Below are 19,740 nucleotides of genomic sequence, written 5' to 3'. Positions count from 1 at the left end.
AATTTTTTCCTTACTTCACACAGAAAGGAAAATATCTACATGCAAAATATATTTCTTCATACAAGCGTACATATTGATAAGTCAACACAACAACAGGAAAACATAGAAGTAGGGAAAATAATGCTGTATTTATATTTGTTTTTGTCCTCTGCTTTTTTGATGTAGTGTTTATTACGTATTTTACATTTATGTGAGAGATGATTATCTGTTACCTCAGAAACACTGACTTCACCCTGTGTCAAAAACAGGATGCTCTGTTGTAGTATGTACCCCCAATCGCCCTCGCTAATCTTCCATTCTTTCTGTCTCACTCTCAAGAAAACATACAGTGACGTCATCGTAGAAATATCCTGGTGTCCCTCTGTGTCACAGCACAATGGTCAATAATTGTCACTTCAAAGACATGTCTTGTTGCGTTTGCTTTAAATGAAGAAAGTCAACTCTTTTGAAAGGTTCAGTGATCTCTCCTCAAAGTCACATGCCTCATAAAGGTAGACCTAGGACTGACTCTCAAATGTCTTAGTTCCTGATGTTTCTTCTAACATAAAAAAGGATATGATTACATAAACCAATCCACCTGGACTATTACATTTACCGACTGATAGTAAATCTTTCCTAGTTATTTGGCTGCCATCTTGGTCCCTCTGCAAGCTTCTTTTGATCTCCGCTATGTAGCTATTCATACATGAGACATTTATCATCAATAGCACTGCCAGATGTGGAAGAAAAACTCTCTAGTGGTTACGAAGTACACAGAGTTTAATTTCAATTCAGCTGGCTTGAACAGTGGACGTCATTCAGTGTGGCCACTGCCCACCACTCATTGGTTCCCTGGGCAGGTGCTGCTGATGTTCCCTCTAAATGTGAGAAATGCTGGAAGCAACAGGAAAGTTTATTTTTTTTGGCTGGCGCGCGGGCAGCTGAAGAAATGGAAAGTTTGAGGTAAGGTGACTGCTACTTAAATTTCATAGCCATAATTTTATCATAATAAAGATCTTTACAGTTCAATGGACCATGTGTCTTTATTGCATTTAGCTTGAAAAGGGCAATATTCCAGTTTTCAAGAGTCGCTGCTATGAAAAGACACTTTTCATTGCTGTTGCATGAGAATGAAACCATCTGACAGTGATGTCAAGGGTCGTGGCACGAGCGGTAAAGGCCACTATCCCTTGTTTCAACTTATTTGGGAGAATTCATGTGTCATAAACCTTTATTGGTGATTCCAAAATGTACGAATTCATGTCCTTTCATGTCCCATGTGTTCCATCAGCTTAATATCACATTTTCCCCTATTCTCGCGCATCTTTTATTTCTCCCCTCTTGTCACACATTCTGTTCTTTACCCACGCCACGACAAATTCATGCATTGCCGTGTCCCCCATTCCTTCCTCTCCATCTATTTTTCTCTTTCTGTCTTTCCTTTTTCCTTTACTTATAGAGTATGTACAACAAAGTCATCTCATTCTTTCCTTTAACTTCGTCACTATAAGAAAACCTTCTGTGAGTTTCTTAATAACTAATTATATGCCATTTAAAAATACAGCTCCTAAAGGAAAGATAAACTTCCTCTCTCTCTCACCTCTAAGCAGTGTGTCCCCAAAACTTGGGATAGAGACCTAGGACGAAATAGCACCAAAAGTAAAAAAAAAAAAGAAAATCCATTTAGTGATAAAGAACCCTGACCAGGTTAGAGAGTGAGACACCCAAAAGGCTGAAATCAAATCAAAGTACTTTCCTAAAATGCAGAGTTCTCAGACAGCCCCGGGATAGAGAGATTCGTCCGGTGAGCATCCAGTTCTATCACAAGGCCCAGCTCAACATCGTCTCTTTGATGAAGACGTCCCTGACCCTACCATGTTCAGTTTTCGTTTCTCCCTTTGAGCCACCACCATATTATATACGAGGTTGAATTATATATTATATTGTTCTTCAGTGGTTTACATGCCCTTCTCCATGACTGAACTGTGGGTTGACTGCAGGAGTGAAAATAGTCTTATTTATATCTTTGCCCCCAGCAACTAAGAGAGTGCCCGACATGTATTTAAATGCTCAAAAATGTTGACTGAATGAATGACACTAAATGATCTTTAAAGTTCTATGAAGTCTATTGATCGATCTAGGTATAGAAACTGGTATTTGGGGTTCATTGTTTTTGGTGACATGTATATTCATAGTCAAATGAAATGAGTCGACACATTCAATACTTACAACAACTTTAACATGTTTGGAGAGATCTCTAGAGCTCCTTTGCAGGAAATCAGAAAAAGCTGCCTATATCACAAGGAAATAAAAAAAAATTCTTAATTACACGGTTATGCCAAAGCTTTGTGTCTATATTATGGATAATTCCTAATGATTCTAAATGATGCAAAAATATAACATAAGTTCTCCTTCTGCTGAATGCAAAGGAGTGCAGTGGCTGTCAAGTTGAAATCTTTTTGTTCTCAAACTATAACCAATAATAAAATGTAAGGTCACAGGAGGAAAGTGAAGAAGTGGATGTTCCAGGGATGGGTTTGAAAATTTATTCTGACCACTTTCCTTGACCTTCCTGGTTGTCCAGTGGAGGCTGATACAATCTTTTACTTGCCCCTGAGCAAGAAGGTCTTGCCTCACCCCCTCTTTTCTTTCAAATCCCTCTATCCAGGGGTACAATTTTTTTTTCCAGTGCCATCAATTTAAACAACACTTTTTGAAAATATCAATATTTTGGAGGTCTTTTTTTCTTCTTTCTGGCCATTTTTAATTTCTGGGTATCCTTGAGCAAGAAGAGAAAGGAAAAGAAGCTTCCGTGAAAAACTCCCCATGCCCTGCCAACTTCTCATCCAAACACTGGTACACGTGTACCACTGTGAAAACTACATTCTTACCCAAGATTTTCCACATGTTTCCAGTCTACCTAATTTCTCCTTTCTCTAGGTTGGCTCTGATGTCTGTTTTTCACATCACTCCTTGAGTATCTTTCCTTCACTACAACATGGCGCCTCAAGTTTTTAAGTTCAAAGATAATGGAAACCATGTCTCTTCTGCCAACCAACATAAGACATGCATCTTAACATAAGATATTACTTTTATTCTTAAAACAAGACTTTGAACTTAACTATAGATAGACCCTTCGAGTAAACATCTGAAATGTATCTGTAATTATTTTTAATATAGCTATCAATTTTATTACCAATAGTGAATGTGTATTAATTAATATGGAGTAATTATGAAATAAAATATACACTTACCCCTGCATAGAACATTTTATTTCGAAAACGACTATTGAATTTCTCTGGATTTGCTTCTGTGAAAGGGAAAAAGTAGTTTTGTTATAGAAATCTGGTTAAAAGTAATGACTTAGATGAGCACCCCTGTTTCCTGCCCCCTCCCTCCTCCAGACCCAAAAGCTTCATTAGCATCTTACCCTTAGTTACAGGCAGTAGTCACTCTTGTCCAGAGCTACAAAATATAGCCCCCAACTGGCTGCATCAGCAGCAAATGAGAGACTGTTAAAAATGCAAATTATTAGGACCTATTCCAGATCTACAGAATTAGAATATCTGCGATGTGGGGTAGGCAAGCTCCCTCGATTATTGCCATGAATGGTAAAGGGTGAAGCACTCTGGACTCTACTCAAAACAGAGGGTTGGCAGGGATACAGGGGCGGGCTGACAGGGGAAGAGGGTGGAGGTGAAAGGGTGATAATTTGCTTTGATCTCCATAGGTCCCGGCTTCCATATACTATGTACGCAGCCTCTAAATGTAATTAAATATGGAGAATTTGGATAAAAATTAACCGAGAATTTGCTTTCACAGTTCGCAAAAATGCCTAACTACAATCTACACTCTTATTTGTGACAGGTCTTGAAAAATTATTTGATTTGGTGGAGATATCTGCATATATCACCTGTTGAATGGACTCAGGACAAGTGATGGCAAAGGCTCTAGCTGAAAAAAATGGTTTAGTTCTGAGTTCATTCCCATACGTGCTATAGGTTGAGAATCACAAGAAAATGAAAAGAATCTGCATCAGAGTTTTTTCACACGAATTCAAGGGATTCACAAAGTCTCTAAATGAAATATTATTTCCTGACGTTCTTTCTAATGAAATTCTAAGACATTCCAAAGGAACCCACTCCTGATATTTCCGCTTTCTGCCATTTTATTTATTCAATATTCTCACGAACATGCTCCCTGCTTAGGGCTATGTCGTTCTCCAAGTCATTTCTCATTATGCAGCTGGCTGACCAGCTGAAACTCTGTAAATCCTAACCCTATTTTTGAGCTATAAATCCCAAACGTTGTCTAGATGAAGAAAAGTAGCAAAATTTCACTCACTGAGGCTGGAGAGAAAAAAAAAAAACGCTACAATATTTAAGGAAATAACTCTGGACAATTGATTATTAGATTATTTTCATGATTTCTAGAACATGATATTAGCATAAGACACAGAATTTGGGTTAAGGTTTGCAAACTTCAAAAAAGGGTAGCATTTTTACAGATTGGTTTTTGACAGTTATTTTCATCTATTTTACAGTTCCTATCTTTTGAACCTCTCCTTAACCATTTACTCTCTCTTCCACCAAGTAAGTACTGTAACCCTAGCACCAAAATAAAACAAAAAGTGAAATATTAATCTACAGGATACGGTAAACATAAAAAAGAAAGAAACGGTACTAAGAGCTCTACCTCCCTAATCCCCATTCTTGGCCCCAGAGTTGACCATTTTTATGGTCTGGGACTTCTTCATGATAAATTCAGCTGCTGAATGACATGTTGTTTTTAACTTTTTTTGACCCAAATTAGCCTGGGTTGGTTCCCTTTTCAGTTATGCTTTATAAAACCAGAGGCAAAATGAGAATCTTTGTTGCTATGTAATTGATCATAGATACATGGGCCCTAATTAAAAAAAAAAAAAAATCAGATCCAGCTATTAAGCAAATTATAATGAGAAATGGAAATAACACCCACAGTTCTGGCACGGCACTTCTTCAGGGCACCTGTGTCCACAGCTATAAAGTGAATCATATACCAACTATTAACATTTACTTTTTTTTTTTTTAATAACGTGTGGCTTGTAAAATATTCAAATCCTCATGAGGTTTTCCTATGAGCCCTGAAGCATTGAAAAGCCCCTCCTCCTTTTTTTCCTTTGAAGAAATAGTTGTTGTTGTTTTTTTTTTAATCTCAGAAAATGTTCTGTAAAACCCAAAAAAGACTAGCATTACAAAATAAACTGAGCTTTTGGTGATTTCACTCGCACAGTTGATGAAAACAGTCACCTCAGATGCAACTTAACTGAATAAAAGTTGATTCAGTAAGCGAACCTAAAAAAACAGAGATCTATCAAGACACTAGTATTCAGAGGTGTCAGAAAGACAAAAAAAACAAAGAGGTAGTGAGGTCACACATACTCTCTGGCCTTGAGAGCAGGAAAGGTGTGGGGGTAAATTCTATCATTCTCACTTCTAACACCTGTACATATTATGGACTCCCAGATTGAGCCTATGATGGCGACTGGACTCCTTCCCCATTTTTATATCTACTCTATTCCAAACACAAATCAAACTTGGAAACAAGGTTGGCTGGAGCTAAGGGAGACATCTCCCTGCAGAAGCCAGGCCATAAGAGAGCAAGGAAAAGCCTACAAATAACAGTACTCAACCATTCCTCATTGGCTATTAGAAGGAAGGGGCTAAGTGGCTGAGTATGTCTATGTGCATGTATATGAGTTACCATGAGTTGGAGGAGGACCAAGGGATGTGGACCCCAGCTATATCAAGAAAAGGGGCATACAGAATTGGGAAAGGGCCAGTAAGAAAGCTTAAGGGCTCTTATTCCTTAAGAAAGTTGTGTCTGTTAATTGCTTTGAACTAAACCATGAAAGGCCACTTTCAAGAAGGGCCAATAATACTCAAAATACCCCAAGACCCCAATACCGGAAGTACGTATGGCTTCTTGCTGCAGTTACTAAACTATCCATCCTCCTCTTTCACAAGAAGAGAGTGTAAGATTGTGAGATCCAAATGCTCACTGTGCAACTCTATGCCATTAACCTACTCGCAATCAGACTGCACACCAACTTTAACTGTATTAGTTTTTTGTTTCTGCAAACTTGGCAACCTAAAATATTCATTGATATTACAGTTCTCTAGGCCAAAAGTCTGGACTGGTCTCTCTGGGTCCTCAGTCTCGGATCTTACTAGGTCAGCCTAAAATCAAAGTGTCAGCCTGCATAGCTCTTACTGAAAGGCTCTTGGAAGGATTCACTTCCAAGCTTACTGAGGTTATTGACAAAATCTATATCCTTGCAGTTTTAGGAATGAAGTTCTTTTTCCTCGCTGGCTGTTGGGCTGAGGTCCATTCTCAATTTCTAGAGGCCTCCTGCATTCCTTGACTTGCAATCCTCCTTTCAACATCGAAGTCAGCAATGGAACATCAAATCCTTCTCATACTTTCGATCTACCTGACTTCTCCTTCTGCCACATATTTCTAACTTCCTGTTCTGCCCTCTACTTCTGCCTTTAAGGGCTCATGTTATTACATTGAACCTACTCTGATCATTCAGAATTATCTATCTTAAGGTCAGCTAATTATCAACCTTGATAACATCAACAAAGCCCTTTTGCCATGTAAAATAACGTAACCAACAAGTATGATGCCCAATGGCTAAGTCATGGACACCAAAATTCTACCAACCATCGTCCACCCTCTGAGGATTAACATCCTTCACATTCTTAAAATACATTCACTCCCTGCAAGGTCCCCAAAGATCTCATCTCATTATGGCATCAACTCAAAACTTAAAAAAAAAATCTCATCTAAACCCCATCAGCTCCAACATCCCAAATCTCATCATCTAAATCATCTAAATGATTTGGCTCTGGATGTAATTCAGTTATAATGATGATGAGGCTCTAGGTATAATCCATTCCATTGATTTAATATATTAATCCCATCTTTATACAACACAATAACATATGTGCCATCAGGATGAGACTCTAAACCCTACTTGTGTCTGTAACTGGTCCTTCATATTTGGAAGATATTTATAAGTATAAGTTCAACAATATGTTTATAAAAGTCAATGTGTAATTTGAACCCTATATAACTCACACATCTTCCATATTTTCAGTATCGCATACTTACCCAATCTTAAGACTTCATTATGTATATATAGATAAATGGCTAAAATTTATGCCTACAGTAACATTGCCATCTTCAATTTAAATCAATATTAAAAATATTTCTTCTAACATCATCTCCCATTAAGGACATTTTTACCAACATTATCTTCATTTTTCTAACACCATCACCAAAATCTTCCATTATGCAATAGCTGGTCAGCCAACTCACCTTTATCTCAAGCTCGTTGCCCACCTGCACTTCTCTTTCCTGTCTGAAATACCCTCACGTACTTTGCTTCTTGTCTAAATCACACTCCTCCTTTATCTCCCTTTATCTGCCCTTCCTGGAAATGTTCCCTTTATACCCTTCCCCTGCCAACTGTCCTGCCAAACTCCCATGTTATCTACTGCCTATATGACTAATCTTGCTTTTGCTATATATACCCTTCTGATGTTATTTATCTTTTACATATGGGGCCTGTCCCTCAATGAAACATTTCATTACTATAACACACACTTTTTGAGATAGTCACTGGACTTGGCACAGGAAATTAAAAAAAAAAAAATAGGACAGGGTTGTTTGCCCTCATGGAGTTTAGAGTGGGGGAGACAGGTCTGAAAATGAAAAGTGAAACGTCATTTTGTACATATTATAAAAAGATGTCTGTACGAGACGTAGGGAGGGTCACACATAAAGGGAATAACCAGAAAAGAGGCCCAGAAGCAAGTACACTTGATCTTGAATGATGAGTCAATACCATGCAAAGGTCCCAGGTGGAAAAGGTTATGGTCAGAGAATCTCGGACAGTGAGAGTTTCTCAAGGGCAAACCACACCTGAGCCTTTGTGCCTAGCCAAGAGCCCAGCAGTAATGGGAACAATGCAGTAATGGTAACAATGAAATTTAGCAAGCCATTGCAAACAACACGTTTTAAAGAAATCTGTCAGTTCTCTACATGAATCATGAAACATTCATAATCCTTTGAAAAGTGCAGATCTGCATGTCTCTCTATAGTCAGGGAAAATAGTGAGTGCTAAATCAAATTTAAATACTGCCACCTCTAGTCATAATTGTATTTCCTTGACCTTGTAGCATAAGGTTTGACTCCTCTGAATAATAATTTTCAATGATGCAGAAAAATTTAAGCATCCGATCTCAGACTAAAAGTTTGATGTGTTTAAAGTCCTTCATGTCCAGAAAAAATGACAATCTAATTAATATAGTTGGCAGAGTGAGACCTAACTTTGCCACCTGATGATCATAATCATTGTTAACATCACTATACATTGATAGATTAAAATATTTTCAATGTACGTCTGCAAGCACTTGTCATAATGCAATAATGATTAAAGTACCGGGCAAGACTCCAACTGACAATTAAATGACCAATCCTCTTACATCTCTAAATTCTGTTCAAACCATTTCACTTTCTCATACATCAAAAAACAACAGTTCAACCATGCATGGTGTAGGCACTTTTGAGAAGAATAAGAAAGCACCTCTGTTTTCTAATCAAATGAAGTGTACCTTCTTTTTGATCAAACATAGAAACCCACATTATTCAAATCTTCAATTTATTCATATACAAAGTCAATAAAAATGTTAAGACTACATCTACTCTTTGCTTGATTCTCTACTGGTAATTCTAAAAGCATTTACATGGGAATGCCACCAATAAACTGTCTCAACATAAATATCACTTTATTTGTCCCTTCTAAAAGAAATACAATATAGGTAGCGAAGCTAAAATCTGTATTTGTTGCATGTCAACTTGATGAGCTATTTCACATCTATGCTAAAAATTGTTTTTGCATTTAAAATCGTTTAAATTCTGCCTTAGTGAGGTTTGTGTCTATTCCCCATTTCGTTTAGACTGGTTGGCATAATTCCCAATTTAAAGTACTACTTGTTTTTTGACTGATATCTAATAGGTTATTCTATTTTTTTTTTTTATAATGGTTCTCATGAGTCTTTGAGTCACACTCCAAGTATTTTATATAAACAATACAAGTTTTATCATGAAGTCTCAAACTGTGAGTTGCTGTGTTTGAGAACAGTTTGAAGTCTCAACTATGAGTTTTCTTGGCTTGAGAACAGACAGTCACTACCAACAAAAATAAATGAATTCCCCTATTAAAAATGTGGCCACGTCATCTTTCTTTTCCTTCTGCAGCCAAGCTCGAGATTTCTTGACTATCCAGGTAAAAATATGTGGAAATCCAAATAAACAGAAAACAGTTTTTAAAAAAAGAATAATAGCTCAAGTAATTATACTTTTCATCATAAATAATGATTTTATTTACTACAAAAAGAATAATTAACAGGTACTAAGAAGTTCACACCTCTGGTCTAGGCATATCAATCAAACCTGGTTCTAATATTTTGTGAATATTTATTTTGTACCATCTCTATATCATTTTTATGAATATTGTAGCTATTAATCTTGAGCGACATTAATTCTCCCTTATCAGCTCTTCGGTGGCTGCTTTTCCTCAAGGCCTCTGGCTTACCTGCAGGGCAAATGTTTGCAATTCCATTCCATATTGCATGAAAGCACTTACACTAAGCCGCCTCGGCAATAAATTATTCCAAGATTAGTGCTTGGTATCTCTTAACTAATTGTTTTATAATCATACACACATATAATACTATGTGTAAACATATACACCACAATTTGCATATTCCTCAGTAAAATGAAATAGTCCCATAGCTTAAAAATACGGGGAAAAAAGTCATTTTCCCACAAGAATTTTCTCGTGGGAAAAGGCCGAACTATGGCTCTCTCTCCAATCAGTATGACTTTGATTTGGCACAGCATTTGACCTTCAAAGCCTCATAAAACCAGAAAAGTCTACCAAAATGGCTGAATTCTATAAGAAAATTACAGGTTTGGATTTCACTTATAGTCTATATTCTAACAACCTTAATCTTAGAGCTCTACTCTTGACTTTTCGTGCATAAACTCATATCAGAATTTTCTCCTAGAATCTAAAAATTTAAATACTAGCTTTTACTATTCTGTTTTTCACATTCTGCAAGTTAAAACCACTTATGTTCTTACAGAATCTGGAGGAAAATAATCTCTCATTTATGAATTATCTCACATATTACTAACCTACAGTCTAACATTATTTTGATTATATATTAACATATTTGCAAGGGACTAGGTACATATATAGTTTTGGATATAGGCATAGATAGAGACGTATAGTATAATTATATAAGAAGAGGGTTTGAAAGAGAAAGAGACAGAGAGAGAAAGAGAGAGAGAGGCTTTAAAGCAAAAACCAAGATCCTAAACTTTCTCATTTCTGAATGGCATAAAGTTTTGATTAAATATTTAACCAGGTCATTATTTCATCTTATTTCTCTTTGAAAATTGTTTTGCTCCCCCACTCCTGATTCCATCTGTGTTAGTATTGGAAATTACCATTTGGTCCCATTCACACCTCTATCTCTTCCAATGGGGATTTCTAGCACCTTCCACACTAAGGCAATCACCATCACACCCTTTTCTTTCAACCCAAACCACCTATAACCCCCACTCCTATTGTTCTAAGATGCCTGTTGTTTCTTTTACGCATGCAGGCAGAACTTTGATGTTCTGTTACCAAGTTCCAAAGGCTCTGGTTATGACGTGTTAGGCCATAATAATCAGTGGCTTGAGAAGCTCTAAATTTCCTCATGAAAGAAACTTTATTACTCTTAGCAGTTTGCTAACTTCGAAGTTTCCAGTTAAATTTAGAGAGGAGCAGTCCTGAGACCCAGAGTACACATCTGGTCCTGTCCTTACCGTCTTCGAGACCCTAACAATGAGGACTCAGGGTCCCATTCGTCATAAGCTCCTGTATTGCCTAGCTCCCAGAGTCATCATGGAGGTCCCAATGAAACGAAACTGAACCGTGCTGTCAACACGTAAGTGATAACGCAAACAAAAGGGAACACGCAAAACACCTGCTGGGAACTCCCTCCCCGGGAGACGGAAATGGGGCGCTGTCCTCACCTCTGGATTCATGGAACTCCAGCGTGACGTGGGCATCGAATCCGAGGCTGAAGTAATTATTGAAAACATTCAGGGGAAGCTGCAACAATGAACAAAGGTAGAGGTAAGGTTGTGTGTAACCAGGCAGAAAGGGAAAAATAAAGCCGAAAGCCAGACACCTTGTCTCTGGGGCCACCCCCTCGGAGACAGATCAGTCAGTCACAACTCGAGGTAGAGGGCGTTTGTGGGGAAGGAATAGGGGACGTCTGAATTAATTCATTAGTGAAAGCTCAAATCGAATAATATTCTCAATATTATAAATAGTATAGGAAACAAGGGATATAAATACAAATTATTAAATGAGAGCCATTCTTGTGGACATTGTCATAAGAGAAGCTTATTAAGCTGAAGGATGCACGTTTGCAATAGTTACAAAGAATGATTCACTATCCAAACTTAGAAAGTGAATTCAATTGTAAGGATCGTGTCTGACCCACTTAATCAGTGGACACACGTTTTTTTTCCTAGAATTTATGTTCAGCATATTAATATTGCAATTTAAAATGAATAATATTTCATCTGTGTATCTCTCACCTATAGTTTAAAAAATTTTTTTGACAAAAGTCATATAAGCTATAAGGCAGTAGGAGATGGTCAGCGAGTCTCAATCTAGAAGAAAAATATATATGTACATATATATTTATTGGCATTATTCAGATTCCTATTAGTCTATCAAACTTTGTATCTTTTTATATTATATTCATTGGGATAATATTGGTCAATAACATCATAAAAATTTCAGCAGTACAATTTTATAATATAACATATGTATATTTCATTGTGTGCTTATTAGCCAAAGTCTAGTCTCCTTCCATCGCCATGTATTTGACTCCTTTTATCTTCTTCAAAACTTGTATTTTTAATATGACTCTGAACTATGCAAACACAGATATACAGATGCACACACAAGCCTTAGCTTCCCTTCCCAGAGTCCTCTGTGGCCCTGGCTGTTAGAATGCAAGCTGAGAATCAGAGAGAACTGTGCAACCGGAAATCATGCATAAAAACTGCAAAATTAATGAAATTTTAAGGCCTCCATTCAACAGTAGGACAATTAGAAAAGTACGTGGAAAATGTTAGCAGGGAAATGGTGACTCCTTACACTTTTCCTTTTGTAACTCAGAGTGGAAGATAAACATTAAAGTAGGTAGAGAAGCGATTGTATCTCAGCGTGCATAATGTTTCCAAATAATGATAAGGTTTATCGTCCAGATAGAAATGTACTTCTCTTCTGTTAGAAAGAGGTGTTTAACTCTCAAGATACCAAAAGTAAGTTTATTACAGTGCTTCACATGTCCCTTGATCAGTAAGATTTTCTGTTTGACAAGAGTGAGAACTTAGCACCATTATAAGAGAAAAATGAAATGAGAAGGATGGTGAAAGAGAGAGATTAATAAAGAAAGAAAGAAAAATGGATTGCCTTGGTCTCCAACGGAAATAAAGAATGCTTCCCCCCACCACCACCCGCCGCTCCCCATAAAAGGCCATGAGTCAGGGCTTACGATGATTCAGAGGTCAAATCAGCCCTTAGAAGAACTGGAGAACAAGGAGGGAAACTAAACACATAGAACAAGGCCAAAATCATGTCTCATTTTCCTGGCTTCATATTTGAGAATGTCCAGTTCCCGCACTTAAAGAAAATGCCAGTCCTCGGTAATGACAGCAAGAGTTGGCAATCCTGCCAAGAGCACAGATATGTTCATCTCTACCATTTATGTTCTTTTGGCTACAATTCTAACCCAGGCCTTAGCATCCATCGATAACTTAGGAGAACATCTGGTCACCATCCCATAAATACTATCCCAATTTAGTCTGTTATTAAGTTTTTATTCATATTTTCCAAGAAAAATTGCCCCCACTTTCCTACACATCTCTTTAAAAATCCATTTTCAAAGCTCTTTAAGTATTTGGATTAATGTTCCCTGGCTGCACCAAGAAGGCTTTCCATTTCTTAAGCTGTTGGGAAATAATTTAAATATAGATTTCTATTGATGGCCTAACCATTTTAAGTTTAATGGAGAAAAGACCTTAAAATTTCCAGATGGTACATTTCTTTTTGCTTCGACTGTCTTCTGTCCAACTTCTGTTAAGTCTAATATATGAGAAAGAAGTGTCATTTCCCAAGACGATCCATACTGCTTAAATAACATTGTGACATTATGAACTCAAGACCAACCGAGCAATCATGATATCTGCTAGAAACCTTCTAATTTCCGGATCATGGTTTAGGTGAAAAAAACTACGAAGACGAAATATGTTTAATAAATAAATGTTCATGAATAAACGGGTGTTGGCTTGATCTAAAATGATATATGGTTCAATCTATTTTAAGGCCAAAACGACCACGAAATCTTGGCCTCAGTCTATGATATAATGAAATACAGCAGGAGTGCTCTTTAAAGTACAGATGCCCAAACCTTAACCCTGCCTTTACTTAATCAAAATCTCTGGGGACTAGGCCTCGTAATCTGCATTTTTCACAAACACACCTGGAGATTCTTAGGCAAACAAACATTTCTTCCATCATGGAAGAAAAGTGGAAAGTAATATGGAGAGAGTGACTACTTGGCAATCTATCAAATTTATCTGAAATTGAGGCCAAAGCTTAGAAACAAATGTTCCACTAAAGCCCTATACTAGCATATTTACAACTGTGTCCCTTGGTTTGTCTTGGGTTGAAATCAAAGCTCAATCACTGAAGGGAAAACATTAAGGCAAAACATTTATTTAGGCATCTTCGAGTCCCAAGCAAGTGATGCATATTGGCTTAGTTAATACTTCCTAAACATAAGGGATATTTGATATTAGACCAGAAATCGCAGGAGGTTACCTTTCTATTGAAAGACCATATCCCTAATGCTTCAGAACATATATATTTTTCATCTTCTCACAGGTTAAGAGTTTGCAATGAACTTGAAAGATTAGAAAATAGATGCATGTCTTTCCGGTGTGGACATTAACAACAGGGAACAGAGCCCTGAGCTCTGGACTCAAGCAGGGCATCTAGGTCTTTAGAAGTCTATAAATCATTAAGTAGTGTTAAACTCATAGCCCAGTAGCCAAAAACTCAAACACCATCCTCTTATCTCAAAGGAAGGAATCAGCAGTTGACTCTCCAGCCAGAAACGTATTTCCTGTGGCTCAGGCAGATGCTCTAGGGCTCCCTCCTGCTGGAGAGAGAGATCTCTAACCTTACATACGCCCTCTTCGAGTTCTTCAGGAGGCAAGTCGGGATTTCTTTCCACATGGAGGTTCCAGCGATCTAGCTGTACAATCGTCCCATCTTCTACTTGGCAAAGGATCTTAGAAACAGGTTCATCAGTGTAGCCCTAAGAAATCAAAGGACATACTCATTGCTGTCCTGAGTCATGAACAGCACAGCTAAAGATATTTCTTGCAAGGAGGGGCTCCCTCGAGCTCTCTATTTATTTTGCAATTAGCAAGGCTGGGAGAGTAAATGGTTTTCCTCGAGGTATTTAGATCTTAAGACAACAGTCATACATAGATAACGTGCACAGAAATACTAACCCTAGCTGGGTCGAGTGAGGAATTATTATTATTATTTTTGACACTGAGAACCAGTAGTTGCTAGGGATTGGGGGCCAGGCTGGGTGACTGCTTTTATCAGAGTAAAAACAGGACCCCTTCCCTCTGGCTTCCCACTAGAAGAATTTGGGAAATACACAGAACAGGTACATGCAGGCAAGAGGGAAAAAAATTGGGGTGGCATTTGATAGATACTTTCTTTTATTAATATTCCATTTCAGTCGCCTCTCCCTAACCTTGTAGTAGGACATCATTCCTTCCATGACCTAGGGCAAGACTGACTGAAGAATAACTCTGTTAAGGAGCTACCGACCCCTCAAGCACTCCATACTGACAGCATGATTATTAAGGATGGTCGAGACATTGATTTGGATGAGAGGAGTTAACATTAATAATAAATGCTTCATGTGAATATATTTATTATTTATATAAAAAAATAAAGACCCGTGGGAGGTTAATTCATTCACCCGAGGCCAGCCATATTAATATCTGCTAATATATGAAGATAATTTTCATGGAGCTCAGCCCGGGCAATGGTCTCATATGAGAAGATAAAAAGCTGGTAGGATTCCATATGCTAGCATATTGTGCCTTCTTCCTATCTTAGTACTATAAAAATAATAATAATAATAATAATAATAATAATAAAATGGCTGGTTGGTGACAGGTAAACTGCCTCTACTACACTTGCCTGAAAGTGGCTCCCTGGTGGAAAGGACAGGTGGTTGTTACCTGGATAGCCAAAGCCATAATGACCCTGACCACAGAAACCAAATGCTCTGAAAAAGCGGGATATTTCCTAAAGTACAGGATGTAAACTTGAACCCGACTTGCTATTCTGGGCAGAGCCGAGGGTCAGGACCACCAACTCACGTCTGTGTGATTGTTTTACGTGGAGACTTGAGGACAAGCCACCAACTGTCTTTTAGTGGCTATCTCGAAACGCCCCAGCCTGTATACTAACCCACATATATGATTTTTATTCCACACGTTCTCTTCCCTTGCTGATTATAAGTTTAAACTGAAGACGTTACTGAAGAAAATCACGGCTCATGGGCACATTGATTCTTGGGTCTAACTCACTCCTTGCATGTTCCCCTTCCATTAGAACATCTGTGGATTTGGGGACCCTGTCACTGGATGAGGCGTGGGGCATCCCCCGAGAGCAGTTCTTACCCCTCCCCAGTTGAGAGTTCGAGCCAGGTCGTTGCCGGTCCCCAGAGGAAGGACCCCGACGGGAGGCTGAGGGCTCAGCTGCAGTTCGTCCAAAACAGAAAGGATCCAGCCCACCTACAGACACATCGGGGGCCAGAAGAGAGATAAGAAAGACAGATAAGCTACAAAGAAGATAACCTGAGAGGAGGTGACTTTGAAGCGCAAAACGGAAAGGTTTCGTTTTTCTTTAAAACATACACATATGCTTCAATCCACTGGCCAGGGAGCAGAAAGACCACTTGTCCCAGGCAGTTTCAAAACGGCAAGTCTCTTATGGGGAAAAGGACCATTTTCTATACGTTCCATCATAGAAGCAAAACTAGACCCATGCATCTGTATTTTTAAAAGCGCAGACTAAACTAGAGATCTACTTTAAAACAGAGGAGAGTTTAAAATCGAGGGAGGTACGTAACGTAGAACCCTGGAAGGTGATATAGGCCTCAGAATCAGACTGCATTTCAATTCTGGCTCCTATTGGCTCTATCATCTCGATTAAATTATTCAACCTCGCCGAGAGACATTTACTTGATTTGCAAAATGGAGATAATAATACCTACCTCACAAGATTGTTTATACAGTGAACTAAAATACACAGAAAGACCTTAGCAGGCTTCATGGCCCACATCAGCACCAGTAGGCAGAAAACCTCCATAGTATAATCTTAGAAATTAGTAGTGTTCTTTTAAATATCCCTACATCCCCCTTGATAGAACATCAGGAAAACATAATTAGGGATGGACCTAGCACTTATTATAAGTGTAGGTAGAAAATAGATACTTATACGCTAGAATCATACTCCAGTTTAATCATCTTTCTGTCTAAGATAAATAATACTTTGGGTTTAGTCTTATTATAACCATTTAGAAAAATTACCCAAAACTTTAAAGAAGGAAAAGCAAACCTGCACAACCTCACAATGGCATTCTAGAGTAGTGTTTTACAGGCCTATCTAAGAACTTTGTAACTATCGGGTAACTTGAAGATTTCTGTCCTAAAAAGATGTAAATATCAAGAAGAGAAGGTTACTTTAAAGGTTATAGTTTTATTCCCCCAGAGGACATAAACAAATTTTGTCTCAAATTTAGAAAAAAATATTTTGGCATAAGCTACATAATGCTTTTCTTCTACATTTCCAATAAATCAGCTTTATTGTTTTGTTAGTTCCTTTGTTAAAGAACTAAATAAATTTTTGACATGTATTCATTCTATATTTGTATGAACCATGTTTTCTAAATTTTTTTTTGAAATTATACTTTAACAATACATTCATTGAACACTACCCTATATAAAACACAAAACTAAGCTATTGAAATAAAAATGTAAATAAGCTAGGCTGAGATAAATAAAGTGGAATGCCTCCTTTCAAGGAGTTTACTGTTCACAAAGAATAACAGACTGATTTGCTGCTTATGGGCTAGTCCCAGAACAAAGTTCTCTAATGAGTTATCTTATTAAACTTCCAAACAACTCTATCAGATAGATAAAATTTTCATCTCCGTTTTACAGATAAGGAAACTGAGACTTGAAAAATTCCATGCCCTTCTTCATATCACCTCATTTACGTGGTAGAGCTGGCATTCCAAACTAGGTGTGCCAGACACCAGAGGCCAACCCCTTAGCCACTCTGGTTCCAGGGAGCCTTTAAATAAAGAACTAAACCCAGTTCTGGGGACAGCCTGACCGTCCTGGAGACAGTGCCATGTACTTCAGAATCTCTGAAGTACTGGAGAAACCTTAGAAACTGCTTATTCAAATTCAGTTAATTTGCAGACTTGTTAACGGAGGTGCAGAGAGGCCACGTAATTGGCTCAAGACTACATAAGTAGAAGTGACAGCGTTGAAGTCCGATCAGGTCCCCAGACTCCCATCCAAAACCCTTTCTCCTTTGCAAAGATCACTTCCCAGGAAGAAAAACTTGCCTGTCCATCAAGAAGTCTAAAATTGTGTCGACCTTCTAGAAAGGCATCGCACAACGTTCATCCGATGCGAAAAGCTAAAAAATCCACAAGTGTCCAAAAACTCTTCCATCCCTCGAACTCGATAATTGACTCCCAGACAGCTCCTTAGATTTCCACTCAGTGCTTCCTTGGTTCTTATTCTACACGCAATACTAACAAAGCTTGCTATTGAGGTACAAGGTGGGTGGGGGGTGGGCGGCAGGGAGGGAGGCAGCTAGGAGTGCCAGATGCTAACAGCTCCGACGGCTGTGCTAGACATTGTTCCTGGGCTGCTAAAAGCATGAACTAAACACAGTTAAAGTAGGTGCCTCTAATAAACTACAAGAAGGGGGTTTAAACATCATTTAAAAAATTTAAAAATCAGGACGTGGTTCCATAGTGTAGCGGTTAGCACGCCTGCTTTACACGCAGAAGGTCCTGGGTTTGTGCCCCAGTGAAGCCACAGTCCACGGTCTACGGCCATGCCACCCTGAACAAGCCTGATGTCTGATCTTGGAAGCTAAGGAGGGTTGGGCCTGGTTAGTACTTGGATGGGAGACCACCTAGGAAGACCACGTGCTGTAGGCTTAAAAATTAATAATAATAAAAAAATGTAAAAATCAGAAATCCAAACAATCATGAATCGCTGACTGCAGATGTGAACAGCCCTGAGTAGAATCAGACTCTCAGAAATGCAATAGAAATGAGCAGGAATCTAATTCAACATCCCATTCAGAGACGGGAAAAGAAGTCAGGCTCTTTAAAACTCTGAGAGATGATCAATTGGCCTCCTCTGCATGGTTTGTACTTATGAATCAGACCACTTTCTTAGGGGTAGATTTAAATTTAACTTTTTTTTGTTATTTTAGTAGAAATATATCACTGTATCCTTGGTAAAGATACTGCTGAGTTCACACTTTCGATACCCCATTTCACTGTAGACACAACGATAGAAGAAAGAAAGAAATCTTTGTGGGCCAGAAACAAGCAGAACACAAAGCTACAAGCCGAGGAAGCCGGGAGCTTGTGCCTGTCTGATGATGGGGACTAGGACTGCGCCCCCTGCTGGCAGGAGGCTGTGCAGGAAGCCGGCAGCTTCCAGGCCTGGAGATGAGGCCAGGAAGAGTGAGAATCATGACCAGCGCCTGAGGACAGAGTCCTTAGAAAGCTCAGACCTGTTAGGGCCGGAGGGAGAAACCTCTCTGATCGTGAGCCCAACTTCCCGGCAGCTCACGGACATACCCGAAGCACCCCTGACATCTCAGGATGGGAGCCGGAGCCACGCACAGAAAACCTGTCAGGGTCCTGGAAACCATTCAGACTGCCAGAAAGGGACAATGGGAGTGATGCAGAGAAAGGAAAACAATCAAACACAACAAAACGACTTCCTCTGGAAAGGAGTCTGCAAAGAAAAATGCTAAATCACAGGAAAAATGCTAATACTGTGATGAAATGGGAAGGTTCAGGGTTTAATCCACAGCCCATTATATACAAATGACTCTCAAATGACTTTGAAATAAGTGTCTTGTAACTTCCATGAATTGATGGGGTGTCTTGATCGGTATAACCGGCCTCATTCAAACCCTCTTAAGCTCTGTTCCTATTCGTTTTCTCAGAGAAGGTTGCCCAGACCCAGGAGACATGGTGCTATAGTTCCACAAAGTGGCATAAACCCTCGCGACCCTTTAAACTCTGTCTCCTTTCCTCTTACAAACTCGGCCTGTGCAGAAAACGAAAACGTAGAGTCGATTTGAATGAAATGATCTTCCCCTTTCTTATCAATTACTTGGCTTTAAAAATTGCACTAATGTATTCTCTCTCCTTTTCTCACCAGCCGATTAGTCAAATATTTCATTTTTCCCTAAATACAAGCAGATAATCTTAGTCT

General features: G+C 38.6%; 1 protein-coding gene and 1 pseudogene across 12 annotated transcripts in view; one reads left to right on the top strand and one right to left on the bottom strand.

Moving 5' to 3' along the window:
- Nucleotides 1–19,740, bottom strand: part of DGKI (diacylglycerol kinase iota) — a 367,036-nt gene that overhangs the window by 144,841 nt on the left and 202,455 nt on the right. For all 12 annotated transcript variants that reach the window (XM_036230859.1, XM_036230852.1, XM_016122880.2 and 9 more), the window contains 5 exons: nt 15,877–15,990; nt 14,346–14,483; nt 11,116–11,194; nt 3,234–3,289; nt 2,209–2,271 (listed from right to left, as the gene is read on the bottom strand). In XM_036230859.1, coding sequence (XP_036086752.1) covers nt 2,209–2,271; nt 3,234–3,289; nt 11,116–11,194; nt 14,346–14,483; nt 15,877–15,990 — 450 coding nt within the window. The remainder of the gene's footprint in view (nt 1–2,208; nt 2,272–3,233; nt 3,290–11,115; nt 11,195–14,345; nt 14,484–15,876; nt 15,991–19,740) is intronic.
- On the top strand, nt 18,325–18,440 carry LOC118611222 (annotated as a pseudogene).

Source organism: Rousettus aegyptiacus, unplaced genomic scaffold, assembly GCF_014176215.1.
Source record: "Rousettus aegyptiacus isolate mRouAeg1 unplaced genomic scaffold, mRouAeg1.p scaffold_m13_p_13, whole genome shotgun sequence".
NCBI classification, from domain to species: Eukaryota; Metazoa; Chordata; class Mammalia; order Chiroptera; family Pteropodidae; genus Rousettus; species Rousettus aegyptiacus.
Note: the sequence above shows the minus strand (reverse complement) of the source record. Positions and strands in the feature narration are given on the sequence as shown.